Below are 17,102 nucleotides of genomic sequence, written 5' to 3'. Positions count from 1 at the left end.
GGCCTGGTTACACACAATCCTCTGCCCATCGTAAGGGCAGGAATTTTGATGGGCAAGATTGCCCATATGGGTCCTGCCAATGGGCAGCCCAAGATGTGTAACCAAACTAAGAAACCTGTGGTCTTCATTATGGCTTCCCTATCAATCCACCTACTCTAGCACCTCTGATCTCAAAAACAGCACAAAGCAACCAGGCAAAGAATGGTTAGAATGGTCTTCCTGCACTCACAATAGCTTCACAAAGCAGGCTGTAACCTTCACAAGTCAAAATTCCCATCATGCATGAGGAGCCGTCAACATCAGTCCACTGTCAACCAAAGTTCTATGTATAAAAGAAAGGAAATCCTAATAAAACCCCATCTTCAACTTGTCTTCGCTGTCTTTCATACTACTTTCGGTAGTGTAGATTACTAATTGATACTTCAGAAGTGCAGAGTACCAGCCGGAAACCCATTTTCCCATAGGATTAAGCACGAAATCATCTTTAAAGCTAATCATTGCCTCTCACTATGGCACATTTCCCTTCTATATCTTGCAAAAAAATCAAAGGATTCCTGGAAAAAAGAAGTGGTCAGTAAAGCACATTATCGTCACTGGGTTCAACACTTCCAGTCTGTTTTCTTACCACAAGTTGCAGAATCGTCTCACAAAGGGCACACAGCTGTAGAAATCTAAAAGAGTCAATCCTCAGGATTGCTCTTGCGGAGGTTCACCACCTTCCCAATAGCCACAGTTTTGCCTGATGACAGGCCATGAAAGTAAGTTAAATTTAGCTTAAGAAGTGCTTTTCATAACCAAAAGCATGGTAATTTCTCTTTGAAAAGGTATGCATGTCACCTTCATCACGAAGCGTGAAGCGTCCCAGCTGTGGAAAGTCCTCAAACCGTTCAACACAGATAAGGTCATTCACCTAAAACATTCCAAAACACTAGCTTTAGAACACTGGCAAAATAAATGCCCGGGAGGGAAGCATATTGACAATGCTCTGAATAGCCTTTGTACCTGAATACGAACCACCACCACGGCTCCAGTTTTCACAAAGAGTAGCTTCTTCTTTATGGGTTTTTTGGTCTTTGGGTCGATCTGCTGCAAGAGCTCAATGATTTCACACTCCTCCACCACTGAATGTATGTGGAGTACAGCCTTGTAACCAGCTGTAAATATGGCCTGTCCACAGAGCACGTTAAGGGGCAAACGTGCCTTTCTAAACTTTCAATAGACTGAATGGAAGTGGAACATAACCTTTGGTCACACTTACTTTATGATCCAGAAGCTCTAATATCTGCAGCTGGGCATCGAACTCAACCACGGCACAGATCGGTCGTCCTGCATAGAATAAAAATAACAGGGAACAAAACATAGCCTTTTCACAACGGTTTAGACATTCAGATGGACTTTTCCAGCAGTGTCCGGGATAGCGTACCAATACTAGAGAGCACAAAGCCTGGTAAGATATCCTCCTCTTCGACTCCTGATAACCTGATCCGCAGATTCTCCCCCGGTTTCGCAATCCTCACTTCAGTATTCTCTCTGAGTATGGTAACAACCTTGACAACGGCCTGTTGAGAGTGCACAGAACAAACAGTAATGACCTAGCTTGAGGTGAGGTTATGGTGCCTGCAAGTCCTGTCAATTTTTGAATTCTGGATATTGACCAGAAAGACGGTTTGGGTATCGAAATGCGCTCCTACCTTATTTGGCATCACAATCAAGCTCTCTCCTCGTCTCACAGTCCCAGACTCGATTTTTCCCATAACCACTGTTCCCATGTCTTTAAATTTGTCCATAAGTGGCATTCTGCATCAAATACATCCATAGGACGTTACATAATTTAAATGACTTACCATCTAGTGCCATATATATATATATATATATATATATATATATATATATATATATATATATATAGTTTCTCGTACCAGTACGAACCTATTCATACCATATGGTTCATACGGTACGATATCAGGCGATTTCGTACAATACGAGGTCCCCCCCCCCCAACCTTGAGAAAAAAATTTCCAAATGCTCAAAAAAATTAGAAATCCTACTGAACAATGTGCTGCAAGTATCCTCCCTGACCCAACATTGGTATCAGAGTAGTGTCACCCCCTCCATTGGGACCTACATCTTTGCAATTAGGGTTTTCACCTCTGTCCCTACAGCTGCACCTTTGAATCTGCTCATTTTAGGGTTTCAGCAGTTTAGGGTTTTTCAGCTCGTTTTAGGGTTTTTTCTCTAAATTTGACCAAACCCTTCATACAAGGGACTCATCAGACCATTGCAAATCTGATTCTAGAGGCGTTTTCAGAAAACCCTAATTTTCAGCTGAACGAACGAACCCTAAAATCAGATTTGACATCAGTCTTGTGTTCGCCTCGCTCTGCCGCATCTGTCCGTACAGCTTTCAGTTGATTTCGCAGGTCCGTACCTGTCTGTACAGTAGCCCATATTGCCGCCCGTCGTACAATTGTCCTCCTGTTGTACCCAAGCGCCCACCTACTTCACCATACCTCTTCACTCTGAGCACATTTTTTACCTTCTCTGAAATTGGGCATTTTTACAAATTTCCCTCTTCCCGAAATCTCATATCTACTCCGATTTCACTTGTAAAATTTGGGGCTTTTCACATTTTTGTGACATTGAGCACCATTTGCAAGCATTGGATCGACAATGACAGGGATTTCATTGGAAATTGTCCGAAAATTTGAGGATTTTGCCCGCACAAAATGGGTCGTCAAGCTGAAGCATAAGCCTGATGGTTCTATTGATCACCCATAAGGCTAGATTGGTTGCCAAAGGGTATGCCCAGCATGAGGGCATTGACTATGAGGAGACTTTTTCTCCTACTTCACATCACCCTATACTACCGCCCTTTTTTCAGGCTGTCTCACGAGGATACCAACCGGATTATCCGGTCAGATCTTCTTAGCCTCTACACACATTGCACATGGATCACACCCCCAGAGCTCCCCACGAAGATGCACTTTTATAGAGACCACTTCCTCACACTCACTGAGGATGGATTCATCCAACAACCGGGCTACTTGAGTGTTCACATGTCCCATGCAATGCGGATTGCGATTGGCTAGATACGGGTTTCTTCCCACCGCCTCAGAGTGGAGACAGGTAGAACTGAGCACATCTTCAGAGCCAGGAAGCTCGTGCGGACACCCAGAGAGAAGAGGATCTGCAGACTATGCCACACAGAGGTTGAGACGGAGGAGCATTAAATATACCGCTGCCCAGTATACTATGAGATACACAGGAGGTTTCACTGTCTATTTCGTGAGGGATTCGGTCCACTCTCTAGGATCATTGACTTCTAATACCGCCTGGGCCTCTTCCTGCTTGAGCTCCGCAAACACAGTGACACCTTCTTGAGACACAAGCCCTAGCCACCCCGCCCCCTCCCTCGGCAGTCAACCATCACCAGTTTCTTCCGAGCCCAAGAGGTGGACACCGACGTAGTGGATCTTGTGGACCCTCCACGAGCTGCTCTAGACCTACCTCACCCGACAGGAGTTACCTCGGACTGAGCCTCTGCACTCCAGCGTGCCCGACGCCCTTGCCCTCGCCCCCCCCCCCGGTCGGCCACAATCACCTCATCAGCTCCAGATCCAGGACATGCTCCACCGCCATCGAGCTACCTTTCCACGCGACATAGCTGAGGGAGACCTCTCGGCCATACTCGTCAGCCCCATGCTTGACATTTTGGAGAGTGGTATACCATCTACTCGGAGCTGATGTTGCTCCCATATTTTTATGTTCTTAGTATTCCATGACGAGTTTCCATGGACAGTTTTGTATCACCCCACTGAGAGCTATATTTATGTTTTCTTTCTGTTTTATTTTCCTTTCCATGATGAGATATGCCATGGACATTATTGTATCACTTTGGTCTCATAGGACCATTGGGTCTTTAGTAGTACACTTAATCTCTCTCTCTCTCTCTCTCTCTCTCTCTCTCTCATTCATTAAAACCCTTTCAATAACTCCACTATGTGGAGTAATTTCTGAAAACAACAGAACTAAAGGGGCTGTAAATTCACTCCTATTTGCAAGTTTTCCATTTCCCCGGGAAGCTACCAAGCAAAGGAGCCTCATAACAAGCTGCTGCCTAAGAATTAGGGCTTGGAAACCCTAATTTCAGACCTGAAAATTCTACAACAGCTCTTGTTTTTGAAGGGTTTTCATTAGGAGAAGTGGTAACAATCATATCTTTACACTTGCAATTACTTTTATACTTCACAGGTACTCCAAAGAAGCAAACTTTGGCAAAATTCAGCCATGAGAGCTGATGGAAAATGGATGTATCTTGATGTACTTTGGTGCAAGTTGTTTACTACAAATCAAAGCAATGGCATGAAGCCTCACTTGAGTCTTTGCCTAGGGCAAGACGGTGAGTGAAAGAAGAGATCGGTTGAGCTTTCTAGTTTGACTGATTCATTCGTGATCACATGGGGATGCGATCCCAATGAAGGGCTGAGAGTGCCAACTAATTGGAGACTTTTGGTTGCTATTGTTTGCATCTCTAATTGTAAAGAAACGGTAGTTTGACATGGCCTTGGGCTGCCCACTAACGATGCTTGATGTTATGTACTTCTTTTTGGTAATGAAAATGCCAACTTGGGGGGTGGACAGCCCACCTTTTGGTCCCTATGTTGCAGTGTCAATTGTGCTTTAAAGCACAACTGATGCTAATGTATTTTATGCTCCATGAGCATGTGAAAGGATCCATGATGTTAGGTTGTTTAATTAACTGCAATTAATCTTGGTACATGAATCCGCCGCCTACTTACAATCCCACTTGGCATTACAGACCACCTCTCTGGTTTGCCCCCCCTCCCCCCCCCCCCCCCCACCCACCCCCCTAAAGCGGCTAGCGGGAGGAGAAGTGCATCTTTCTCCACCTTTTGATGCTTTGATCCCCACCCCGTACATGGAGGCGAGTTTGTATCTAGCCCTTCACACACAATCACAGGGGACGGAAGGGACGAGTGCTTGGAACGGGGGGACGCCGAAACGAGACGGACCGGCGAACGGGAACGGCAAGGGACGGACGGACGGACGTCCCCTAAGAAGAGTCACTCACAGGGGACGGGAACGGGGACGCCTCAGGAACGGGGACGCCGGTGGGGGACGGTTCTGTGAGGGGACGGCAGGGAGCCGTTTGAGCGTTTTTCTGCCGTTGCGCCCGCCGTTTATAGCCGTTGCAGTCGCCGTTTCCAGCCGTTGCAGTCACCGCTTGGCCGTTTATGGCTTGGGCCTTGGCCCTTGAGCCTTTGAGGTTTGGCCCTCTCTCTCTCTCTCTCTCTCTCTCTCTCTCTCTCTCTCTCTCTCTCTTAAGGCTTGCCTCTCTCTCTCTTGCCTATCTATATCTTGAATAGGTCGGAATACTTCAAGGTCATGGTTAGGAAGATTGGGGAGTATGGCTCAACCTATACGCCCCCCTGCGCACTACATTGCTCGAGAAGGAGAAGCGCATTGTAGAGCAAGCGGCCAACAACACAAAGCGGCAATGGGAGAGGAACGGAGTCTCCCTCATTGTGGATGGATGGAGTGACACCCGCAAGAGAAGTATTCACGGCATGGTTGCATATTCCCGCGGAGAGATGTACTTCATCTGATCTCATGATGCATCCGGCACTGGGAAGAGCGCGGATGTGCTTGCGGCAGAGTGGACTACCACCATGGAGATCATTGGCCCCGAGCATGTAGTGGGCCTTGTTGTGGATGGGGAGCCTTCCAATAGGGCGGCGGGAGCTATTCTCCAAGGTATGTATAGACATGTCACGGTGTCCTTTTGTATGGCTCATTGCCTAAACAACCTCCTCAAGGACATCAGGGCATTACCATGGATCAGTCCGCTCATTGAGGAGGCCAACACCATGGTCTCCTTTGTCCTCAACCACCAAAGACTTCGGCATGAGTTCAACAAGAGGTCATGTCTCTCTCTCTCTCCTCAAATATTCCGACACCCGGTTTGCCTACAACTTTCTCCTGTTAGGCCGGTTGAAGGATTGTAGCGGTGCTTTGAGGGGGCTTTTTCTTAGTGATGAGTTTGTCGCCATGCAAGAGTCCCATACAAACACTGGCCAAGAGTGTAGGCTACGGGCGGATGACGCCTCCTGGTAGGAGCGTGGTTAGACCACAGATGCTATGGTGAGGCCCATAGTCCACCTATTGAGGATTGTAGACGCTATGCAAGCATGCATAGGCAAGGTCTACGAGGCCATGGATCGCATGATAGAGAAGTTCAAAGACTTCGTGCCTGACCAAGACAGATACGACGAGATCCATGCCTTGTGTCTAGGAAGGTGGAATTCCTACTACTCTCCATTGCATGCAGCAGCTTATGTGGTGGACCCAGAATTCCAAGGCAACAAGCAGCAGAGCGACCGGGAGGTGAGCGCTGGATGGAGGATCATCTTAGATCGTCTTGTGCCTGATGCATCGGTTAGGCGCAAGATCAGGGACCAGCTTTCTATGTACAGGTCATTTCATGGCTCCTATGGCTGTCATGATGCACAGGTTGACCGCTCCAAAGTTGGTGCTGCTCTATGATGGGAGGACTTTGGTTCGGATGAACCGGAGCTGCAGCAGCTTGCCATCCGCATACTTAGCCAGGCCATCAGCTTCTCTTTGCTTGGAGCAACTTTGGAGTACCTACAACCACATTGCCTCTAGGAAGAGGAACCGACTCGGGGTAGAGCGTGCCAATGACCTTGTCTTCGTCAGCGCGAACTTGCGAATGCTTTGCAAGAGCATGACCAAGAAGGCAGATTCCTTCACCGAGTGGGAGATGAGTCAACAAGAAGAGCAACAAGAGGATGAGGTGCAAGAGCAGCATGCCAGTGAGGATGAGCTTGATGCTTCTATGGCACAAGCTACCCATGACCATGAGGCGAGCACTTCACGTGGATGATCATTCATGGATCATGATTCATGGGCCTTACTACTTAGCTCTAGCCTCTAGCCTCTAGTCTTCAGCACTTTTTTGTCATTGACTCATTTGAGTCCGTCCATGTATTCTGCCTCCTTAAGGCTTAGTCCTGACTCCTGACTCTTGAGTCTTGAGTCATAACTCATTTTGTATCTACTTAATTATTAATATGACTCAAAAGCTTACCATTTTAGTGTAAATTTGTGCTCATTTTGATGTACTTCCAAAGTAGAATAAGTGTAGAGTAGAAAAAAATTTTAAAAAAGTATTTTTTGAGTGTCGTTCCCTCCCCCGTCCTCGTTCCCTACTTATGGCCGTCCCCCGTCCCGTCCCCCTCCCCCGTCCCTTGTGACTATGCCTTCACAGTTGTATTTAGCCCTTCATGGTTGGTTTTTTGTTAACTAATAGAAGGATCTTTTTCCCGGACAAAAAAAAAGCTTACTCCTACCATGGACGCGACAAATCACGAGTAGTCTTGCCGAGGGCCCCTGTGGACAAGCATTGGTGGTATGAGACACCAAGGCTGACTAGCATGGACTCGTTGGAGTGTAACCTTAGTTCTTGGCTCAGGGGAGGTTTGTCGATGCAAACCTACGGTTGGGTAGTGAGCTTGCATGCACACCTTTTATTTGGTTTCTCTAATCTTGTTTGTGCTTGTGTATTAGGTGATCCTAGGGAAGAGTCCATCAAGTTACTCATTGAGTAGTGGACTTTCACTTGTTCGATGGAGCATAACCCATTGACATGTTAGACACAAGAGATCAAGTAGCCACACAATAGCCTGGGTTTACCAAGAAGCATGCAAGATCTCTCAGCCATGGAGCTGTCAACGGGTGATTCAACTTGGTGGTATGGATCGCCAGGTTGGGGTCATCAGTGCATGGCAAGCTCGTGGCAATCAGCCCTTAGGCTCAGGGGTGACTCTACAGTTGGGTGGTGAGTTGCTAACCACAATGGTCATGCGCATGAAATCAAGTCTATGGAAACCTTGCTAGGTGTCTCAAATTTGTTCTCTAATTCTAATCCTCATGGTTATGTGTCATAAAATCCTTGGGCATGGTCATGTGAGACCTTACAGCAAGAGTACATTCAAAAATGGACAAGTTGTGACGTGGAACACCAGGATGAGAGGCTGGTGTACAAGAAAAGCAGCCATGCATTTGGTAGGCAGACTGCTCTTATGTGAGAGACAACTTTATCCCATTTCTTGGTGGGAGAAATGTCAGTACCGATCATGATATTGGTGATCATGGTATCAGGATTGAGTGTTTGTTTCTTGTTTTTTTTTTAGTAGTGAGCACTTTGAGTGGACTCTTGACTCTCTTATATATTGTTTCGGAATTTTGGGCAGTAATGGTGTTGCAAAAAGAGCGTCAATCGACCTGTAGAGACTTCCTAAAACACTGCTCAAAAGCTTATGCCATAGGAATAAATATGCAGAAATTTACCTGAAAGGAGCCGTGGAATCTCTTAAAGGAGTCTCAATTTTATCTAAGGCCTCAAAGAAGCAAGGCCCATCCCACCATGAGCACACAGTTTTAGGCACTCTTTCCTTCATGTTGGTCCCAAGGAGTCCTGAAATGGGAAGAAACAGCACATCTGCAAGCAGCCAACCATCAAGTACTTGATAAACCACGTGCATGCTCAAACACATCCAAAAAAATAATAAAGATTTAAAAAGATATCACAAAACATTTTAAGGGTCGCACCTTTTTTGACGATGTAGCCGCATGACTTCAAAAAAGGAGCCATTTTTTTCTCTATCTCATCAAACCTACATAGCAAAAAGAAGTAGCTTTTATTCAGAAACCAAGGCGCATTTGTGAGATTGCCAACCATGAGCAAGGCAACAAATGGGTAAAGAGTACCCAGCTTAAGCCTACACAAACCCGTTGGATGAACATGGGAAAGGTGTGTCAAGGGCATAAAACCCACAAAATAGACCGGCTCCAAACTACTCCCAGGATGGAGGGAGAATGATCCAACTACCTTTCCTTTGCCCATTCAACTGAAGCGTCGTCCATCTTGTTAACCACCACCAATAGCTTGGACACTCCTAGAGTTTTTGCCAATTGAGCATGTTCTCTGGTCTGACCACCTCTCTCAAAACCGGTCTCAAACTCACCTTTTCTTGCAGATATCACCTGGAAAATCAACTATATAATTTCAAGACTTTGATTTGAAGAGATAAAAAAACAACAATATTCTAGTTGTGCATAATTGTCCACTCATAAACACAATGTCTGCTGAAGACAGCCAGTTTTTTTAATGCCTTACCAAAACACCAACATCTGCTTGGGATGCCCCACTGATCATGTTAGGTACATAAGTTTTGTGACCCTGGGATGAATCATCAACAACATGACATCAAAAACCTGTCAAACACCTTCGCAGCCATGCAGAAGAAAGGAAAAGTGACTAAAAAAGGATGCATTCTGGCATCAATCACAAGAACAAGCTCTCCAATATGCAATATGAGAAGCTAGCTCTCTGGTTGGTTGCTCCCAAAAGCAAGAATGCCAGGTTCCAACGCACTGCATGTGGATATATAACTATTTTTCTTAAGTCTTTGACAAGCAGCACAAATGCAAAGCCAGGTTCCAACGCACTGCATGTGGATATATAACTATTTTTCTTAAGTCTTTGACAAGCAGCACAAATGCAAGAGAAAACCTCAACAACATCGTGATCGAAGCCTATCAACAGAAAATTGATTGTGCAGCAGTAAGGTAGCTCCTAGACAGCTAGATCATGTAAGGAGAAGGTACCGGGGCATCCAAAATTGTGAACCTCCTCTGGTCCGTTGCAAAATGTGCTCGCCCCACTTCAACTGTCTTACCCTGTTTGTCACAAGTCCAAAAATTCAAAAGTTGAGCTATGGTCGAGGCCAGCATCATGTTAAACACACGTCCCAAATGCGCTTTTTGAGCATACCTTAGCCCTTTCCTCCTCATTTGTGTCCATGATGTACGCCATATACCTTACCAGTTAAATAACAATTTGCAAACAATCAGATACATATAGCAACAAGAATTTCAGATAATTTCCTGAACATGTCGACAGAAAAACATGCTTGATTTGAAAATGAGGTAGCAGCTCAAGTGGTGAGTTGTTTGTCTTGGGACCGGTAGGTCCTGGGTTCAAACCCCACTAGGTGTTCCCTCAGCGGCATCGCCTATGGGCGGAAAAAATCGCCTGCAGCGGGCGATGAAATGCACTTACAGGCAGTGAAAAAAGGTAACCATGGGGGGAGCTTGGGCCTAAGGCCAGTCCAAAAAGAAAAAAACCATGTTTGATTCAGTCTCCTTTCCTCTTGCCTAGGGCCCAAAAAAGAGATTTGTAACAAAGATATCCCTAGCTCAGAAGACTTGACCCAACTCCATCTTTTTTCTTACATTCCTACACATTCCAGTAACAAGGCTAAGGATGAAAAAACCTGTAGGTTTGTCACATTTGGCATAACAGTAACCACATCTAGAGGGCAAAAAAGTGTATCTTTGAAATTATCAAAGAAGCAGCCCTTACACCTTGGGGCAAACTGCATTATTTCAGAAGTAATCTAGTGGTGGGTCTACTCCACCTACAACAATGATAGTATAACTGGTGAGAATCCCTGCCTTTCCAACAAGGTCGCCATCCACCTTAGCCTACTGTGCTGTGGTCTTTTTGCACTAGAAATTTAACCAAACCATACACTCATATCCTGATTCTCACCATTATTGTCTCAGCTTCCCTCACTTAATTTTTTAACCTATACTTCTCTGAGCAGAAGCAAAAGGAGCTTCTAGGGTTGGAAATTGAAGCATGAACTGTGAGTGGGCTGCCCTTTATCCAGGGCAGGGCAGCGCTTGTCTGCCAGCATGTTTAGACCACCCCCATGAAGCCCTGGCTTGTGTCATACCTGCTGCCCAACTGCTGCGTACATGTCCAGCTACGTAGCAATTGAGTATGCCTCACATTCTTCCCCACTACAACTGTAGATGCCTTAGTTTGTGAGACTCCCTCTTTGTCATGTGCACTGTGTATCTACCGTGTGCTATACACGCACACAAGACTAGCTTCGAGGTTGGGGAAGTTTGGAGCTAGGCAGGCTGATTGGCGAGCAGAGTTAGGGATAGACTAACGGGCGGGCACCCTGGTACGGACAGGCGGGCACCCTAGTACGGACGCCCGATGACCGGCCAAGAGCCTATAAAAGGGTGGCCAAGGTTAGTCATTAGTTCATAGAGTCTCGCGTGTCTTCGTGAGAGCTCTATGGTCAAGAGCCTGGTTCTAGTGCAGATGTGCAGCTGCTTCATGCAACCGAGGCCGACAGCAGTCTCGAGGCCCACGAGGGTAGCTCTGTGGCAGTATGGGACGTCACGTGGTAGAGATTGGTCGGTACGTCCATCTAGTTAATTCAGCTCATGGCTCGGTGGGGACAGCCAAGACTTGTGGGCTAGCCCACGACTGTCAAGGTTGGGAGGTGAGTCAGGCCCGCACCCCCTTCACGTTTGCTTGTTTGTTTGTAGGTTTCAAGTCTTGTACCAAGAGCGTTCTACGAGGTGATCCTATGGGGATTTGACAGTGGTATCAGAGCAAGCCTCGTGAACGAGCAAGTCGGTAGGTAGAGAAAATGAGATCTAAGAAAAGGTATGAGTTCATGAAGATTGCTGTTTTTCTGAGTATACTGCTGTCTTTTAGATTCAGTATGTTGCTTTTGCATCGTAGGAACCCGTGATGAAGGTTTGGTCTTGTATGGGTTGTTTGCTTTGCAAGAAGAAGGGTTGGATGTGTTTTTTTTAACTGTATTAACTGTTTGAGAGAGAGAAAAATGGTAAAAGCATGTCGGCTGTATTTTTGTAAGCGAGAGAGAGCGAGAGAGAAAGAAAGAAAGAAAGAAAGAAAGAAAGATATATTAACGTCTACGAGAGGCCAAAGTCGGCCTATGAGACAAAAAATAATACGACTGTGTTCTTCCGGTCATCGGAAGAAAAGAAACAAAAGAGAAAGTGTGCATGTGTCTGGATACAACTGTGAATCATCATGGATCGGTGGAGCCCATATACAAACAATATAAGGGGGGTATGGAGTGCTAAGGCAAGATGCATCTCTATATGCTGAAGGGGTAGTACAAGCATGCTATGCAGATGTCTAACTCCATCCAGTGCCATAAGAGGGATATAAGATATCATACATCGCCGATGCTGAGGCTCTGAATGGCATGAACATGTACCCTGAGTCTGAATGAAAGCGAGAGAGAGAGAGAGATGCATCGCTGGCTATGTGTTGATTGATGCTGTGTGACGCCTGATGGGCTGCGCAGCCCACCTAAACGAGGACGCCAACCGCATGAATCTACATCAGTTGTATGCAGGTGCGCTGGTACGCACGGCCAGGTAGGCACCTTTACATATGCGCACGTGGGCTGGTATGCGCAAGCAGGTGCAAGCGGCCAAGTGTATGAGTAGGCAAGTGGGTGGACGCAGGCGACGTACGCAGAGAGCAATCGGCGCTAGCAAGCAGGCGACGGGTGGCGTTAAGTTTGCTACAGAGAAAGCATAGAAAAAAGCACTCTATGGGTGGCGGGGTTTTTTTTTAGATTTCGTTTTTTTTTAAAAGCAAACCCCACGCCTTGCTTTTAGCGTTTTGAACCTGCGCTTAAGGGTTTAAAAGACCCAAGCTGTGAGGATTACGTTGTTAATCCCTCATATTGTGTACTAATTACTACTTAAATACTTAACTTAGAGAACACGAACCTTCAGGAGAACACTTGAGAGAAGATTGAATTGACTTGAATTGATTAAACTGAGTACAATAGGTCTCTTATATAGGAGATGAAGAGACACATTTGATGTCAGAATATGCACCGGAAATGATAACCAAACTTGGGTAGACAAGAGCAAGTAGAAAGCAAAAAATAGACAGCACAAGAAACACAGAGAGATAGGTGTGTAAACTCTTCTCTATACACAAGATCCCGAGTGGTGGGGGCAAGGGGCCTATTTATATGCCCCTGGGAGAACAGTCGGCCAGCACAAAAGATGCCCACGACTCTGTGAATGCAGTCGGCCAACAGAGTAAAGATGCCCACGATTGTGTGAATGCAGTCGGCCAGCAGTCTAGAAGCCTACGCATCATCTGTGTGCAGTCGGCCAGCCACAGGACTGCTGTTGGGACAGTCGGCCAGCCTTGGAGTGCTCCTGCCAACCTCTGGCATCCCACCCCACCACTAGAAAAAATGGAAAAAAATAGGGAAAAATACGGGGAGTGAGGAAAAATGATAAAACACCTTATACAGGGCGGGCACACCCACAACAGAGGCCCTGGTGTATAAATATAGACAGGAGATGACTTCTAACACCCCCTCTCAGCTCTTGGCTGTGAAACCAACCCAAGGGAGCTGGAGTGCCGCCTGAGCGTAGCCTGAGGTAGAGACTTCGTGAAGAGGTCCGCCGCATTGTCCTCCGTCAAACAATAAAGTAGCAAGATGTCACCAGCCAAGATCTTCTCACGTACAAAGTGATACTGTATCTCTATATGCTTGGTCCGGGCATGGAAAACCGAGTTCCGAGCAATAGCTATCCAACTTTGGTTATCGCACTGGATGACTGTGGGCTCCCTCTGTGGAAACCCAATCTCGCCTAGCAGCCTCCGCAGCCATACAACCTCACAAGCAGCACCACAAGCAGCCCGATACTCTGCCTCTGTCGAAGAAAGGGCAATAGTTGGCTGCCTCTTGCTGCTCCAAGAAATTGCTCCTGAGCCGAGGGTAAAACTGTATCCTGAAGTAGATCTCCTCGTGTCTGGATCTCCTCCCCAATCTGAGTCACTCCAACCTTGGAGCCTGACTCCATTCCCTCCTGTGTAAAAGAGTCCCAAATCCTTCGTACTCTGCAGATACCGCAAGATCCGCAATCCTGCGTCCCAATGAGACTTCAATGGCGTCTGCATAAAAGAGCTCAACAGCCCCACGGAGAAGCTTAAGTCCAATCTGGTGTTCAGCAACCAGATCAATGAACCAACCAACTTCCTGTACTGCAAGGCATCAACTGGCTCACAAGGATCAGTAACGGTTGACTTTGTGTTCGGGTCCATCGGCAAAGTAATAGGCTTGCACTTCTCCATCCCAAAGGCCTCAAGCAACTCATGAACATACCGCTGCTGAGAGACGAAAAACCCCCTCTGGGTCTGCCAGATCTCCAATCCCAAAAAGAAGTGGAGTAAGCCTAAGTCGGTCATCTCAAACTCCTTTGACAAGGCAGCCTTCGTCACTCCAATGTGCTCCACATGACCGCCGGTGAGAATGAGATCATCCACATAAAGGATGATAACTCGACAGTGGATGCTGGAACATGCTCGTCAAAGACCACATCCCGGCTGACAACAATCTCATTCCTGTCTCGATCATACAACATGTATCCCTTGGAAAGAGAGTTATACCCCACAAATACAAGCTTGCGGGACTTGGAGTCAAGCTTCCCCCTCTGCTTCTTCGGAATATGTACATACGCGTCACTCCCAAAGACACGGAAGTGCGAGACATCAAGTTTCCTGCCAAAGTATGCCTCAAATGGAGTCATGTGGGATACTGAAGTCGTCGGAGATCGGTTAATGGTATGGACAGCCGTTGCCACAGCCTCACCCCAAAGTGGACGAGGAAGATCACGATGCTCCAACATGGTCCTCGCCATCTCCACCACAGTCCTGTTCTTGCGTTCAACAACTCCATTCTCCGAAGGCGATCCAGTATTGGCCAGTTCCCTTATGATGCCATGATCTGCACAAAATCTGAAAAATACAATCGAGGAGAATTCACCTCCTTTATCAACCCTGAGAGTCTTAACCTGAAATCCAGACTCTTTTTCCACCATCACGTGCCAATCCTTGAGCCGTGCAAAAGCTTGGTACTTCTGGGAAAGAAAGTAGACCCACGTGAATCTGGTACAATCATCAAGCAACAGCATAAAGTAGAGAGATCCTCCCAAAGATGGTATCTGCTAATGTCCACACAAGTCAGTGTGAATCAACTCCAATGGTTTCGAAGCCCGCCTGGAAGCCTGCTTCGGCAAGGATTCCCTGTGCTACTTACCACGTATGCAAGAACTGCAACGCCTTTGCCTACTACCAACATCTGGCAAGCCAACCACCATCTGGTCCCCAATGCATCCACATTTAAGTGGCCAAAACGAAAGTGCCACAAATCTCTGAGAACCTGTCAATGAGAGTGCAGAGAACTTGTAGATACCATTCTCCACACCGCCTTCCCAAACAACCTGGCCAGTCTCATGGTCCCTTAGAGCAACTGAATGCTCCTCAAATTCCACCCGAAAGCCAGTCTTGCATACCTCATGCACTGACAGAAGATGAAAACCCAGAGCAGGGACATAAAGAACACGGGAAGCATGCTTGCCTCCCTTGCCGTCGGGAATAATCTCTATCCGGCCCTCACTATGTATCGGAATAGTGGAGTTGTCGCCAATAAAGATGCGACCTGACTGCCGTTTCAGATCCAGAAAGAAGTCACGAGATGGAGTCATGTGCCTGGAAGCACCACTGTCGAGAATCCATTCCCGGGTATCCTTCGCGGTGAAGCCAACTGCCTCCTTGCTCGAAGATGATGAAGCATCGGAGTCCACCATCTCTAAGTGCACAAATGCCGGAGTCTTTGCAGCTGAGGCTGAGAAATCAGCACTCTTCCCTGTCCGCTTAGGACACTTCCTCCCGTAGTGGCCTTTCTCGCCACAAACATTACAAGATCTTTCGGCCTTCAGCTTCTCTCGTTCTGAATCAAGCTTCTTCTCAGAAGACTTCTCCGGTGAAGCCTTCCCATTGCCCTTGTTATTCCGGCCTTTCGACCGTTGGCCAGTTAAGGCCTCCGAACCTCCGCTGTGAGGAGGGTTCGTGAAACGTTCCTCTTGGTCCAAGACCATTGGCACAAGCTCCTCCCAGGTTATGGTGCTGAGCCTGCCACTCGTAATCAACGAGGAATAGAAAGCAGAATACTGAGCAGGCAAGTGGGACAACAAAGTGATGGCCATGTCTTCAGATGATATCTCTTTCCCGGCTTGTAGGACTTCTTGCTGAAGAGCCTGCAGCTTGTTAATGTGTTCCCGCATCGTCGAAGACTTTGCAGGGTTCATAACCCGCATCTGCACTTCCACGTTTCATGGGTGATACCCTGTTATACAAAGAAGCCAAGTGCTCCCATATGCCTCTCGCCAGCGTCATGTGCTTCACATGATTGATCACTTGTGGTGTGCAATTGAGGAAAGTAAAGGACCACATGTGTGCCTGTGCCTCTTGGTCCTTCCTCGTCAACAGTAACTCCCCTTCCTCAGCTTCCGGCCGTGGAACCCCGATGATGATAAAATCAGCAAGGTCATACTGACCTTCCAGATGCCGTAATTGGACCTGTCCAACTGACGATCCACTGGGAACGTGGAGAGAGTCGGAATCTTCACGTGCTTCTCAGCCATCTCTAGTAAATCTGCCATCGCGGAGAGTAACCTGAAAGGGTGGGTGGGTGGAAAAAAAAAATCTGAAAACCTGCAAGTGGCTGTCCAGCACCTTAGCCCGCCTTCCTCTTGCACCTTCTCTTCCCAAACAGTCCAAAACAGTCCACCAATCAGCAGCCTCACGCTCCCCCTCTTGCTCAGAAAAACTCCCAAGATCTATCTCGAGCCTAGGGCTCTGATACCATGTCAGAATATGCAGCGGAAATGATAACCAAACTTGGGTAGACAAGAGCAAGTAGAATGCAGAAAATAGACAGCACAAGAAACACAGAGAGAGAGGTGTGTAAACTCTTCTCTATACACAAGATCCCGAGTGGTGGGGGCAAGGGGCCTATTTATATGCCCCTGGGAGAGCAGTCGGCCAGCACAAAAGATGCCCACGACTGTGTGAATGCAGTCGGCCAGCAGTAAAGATGCCCATGACTGTGTGAATGCAGTCGGCCAGCAGTCCAGAAGCCTACACATCATCTGTGTGCAGTCGGCCAGCCACAGGACTGCTGTTGGGACAGTCGGCCAGCCTTGGAGTGCTCCTGCCAACCTCTGGCATCCCTCCCCACCACTAGAAAAAATGGAAAAAAATAGGGAAAAATACGGGGAGTGAGGAAAAATGATAAAACACCTTATACAGGGCGGGCACACCCACAAACAAAGGCCCTGGTGTA

General features: G+C 47.1%; 1 protein-coding gene across 4 annotated transcripts in view; it reads right to left on the bottom strand.

The window, feature by feature from the left end:
- Positions 1–202: 202 nt before the first annotated feature.
- LOC147613509 (Translation elongation factor EF1A/initiation factor IF2gamma family protein) overlaps positions 203–17,102 on the bottom strand; it is a 37,509-nt gene continuing 20,609 nt past the window's right edge. For all 4 annotated transcript variants that reach the window (XM_086781477.1, XM_086781474.1, XM_086781475.1 and 1 more), the window contains exons 6-18: positions 9,878–9,923; positions 9,712–9,783; positions 9,221–9,283; positions 8,933–9,087; positions 8,653–8,717; positions 8,392–8,542; positions 1,692–1,797; positions 1,424–1,559; positions 1,259–1,326; positions 1,003–1,167; positions 838–910; positions 626–739; positions 203–554 (exon numbers count right to left, since the gene is read on the bottom strand). In XM_086781477.1, the coding sequence (XP_086637603.1) occupies positions 681–739; positions 838–910; positions 1,003–1,167; positions 1,259–1,326; positions 1,424–1,559; positions 1,692–1,797; positions 8,392–8,542; positions 8,653–8,717; positions 8,933–9,087; positions 9,221–9,283; positions 9,712–9,783; positions 9,878–9,923 (1,159 nt within the window). In that variant the 3' untranslated portion in view covers positions 203–554; positions 626–680. The remainder of the gene's footprint in view (positions 555–625; positions 740–837; positions 911–1,002; positions 1,168–1,258; positions 1,327–1,423; positions 1,560–1,691; positions 1,798–8,391; positions 8,543–8,652; positions 8,718–8,932; positions 9,088–9,220; positions 9,284–9,711; positions 9,784–9,877; positions 9,924–17,102) is intronic.

The sequence above is a fragment of the Cibotium barometz genome, chromosome 43, assembly GCF_041138505.1.
Source record: "Cibotium barometz isolate CiBa-2024 chromosome 43, ASM4113850v1, whole genome shotgun sequence".
Classification (NCBI taxonomy): Eukaryota; Viridiplantae; Streptophyta; class Polypodiopsida; order Cyatheales; family Cibotiaceae; genus Cibotium; species Cibotium barometz.
The sequence above is the reverse complement of the archived record's forward strand: the minus strand, read 5'-3'. Positions and strand labels throughout refer to the sequence as shown.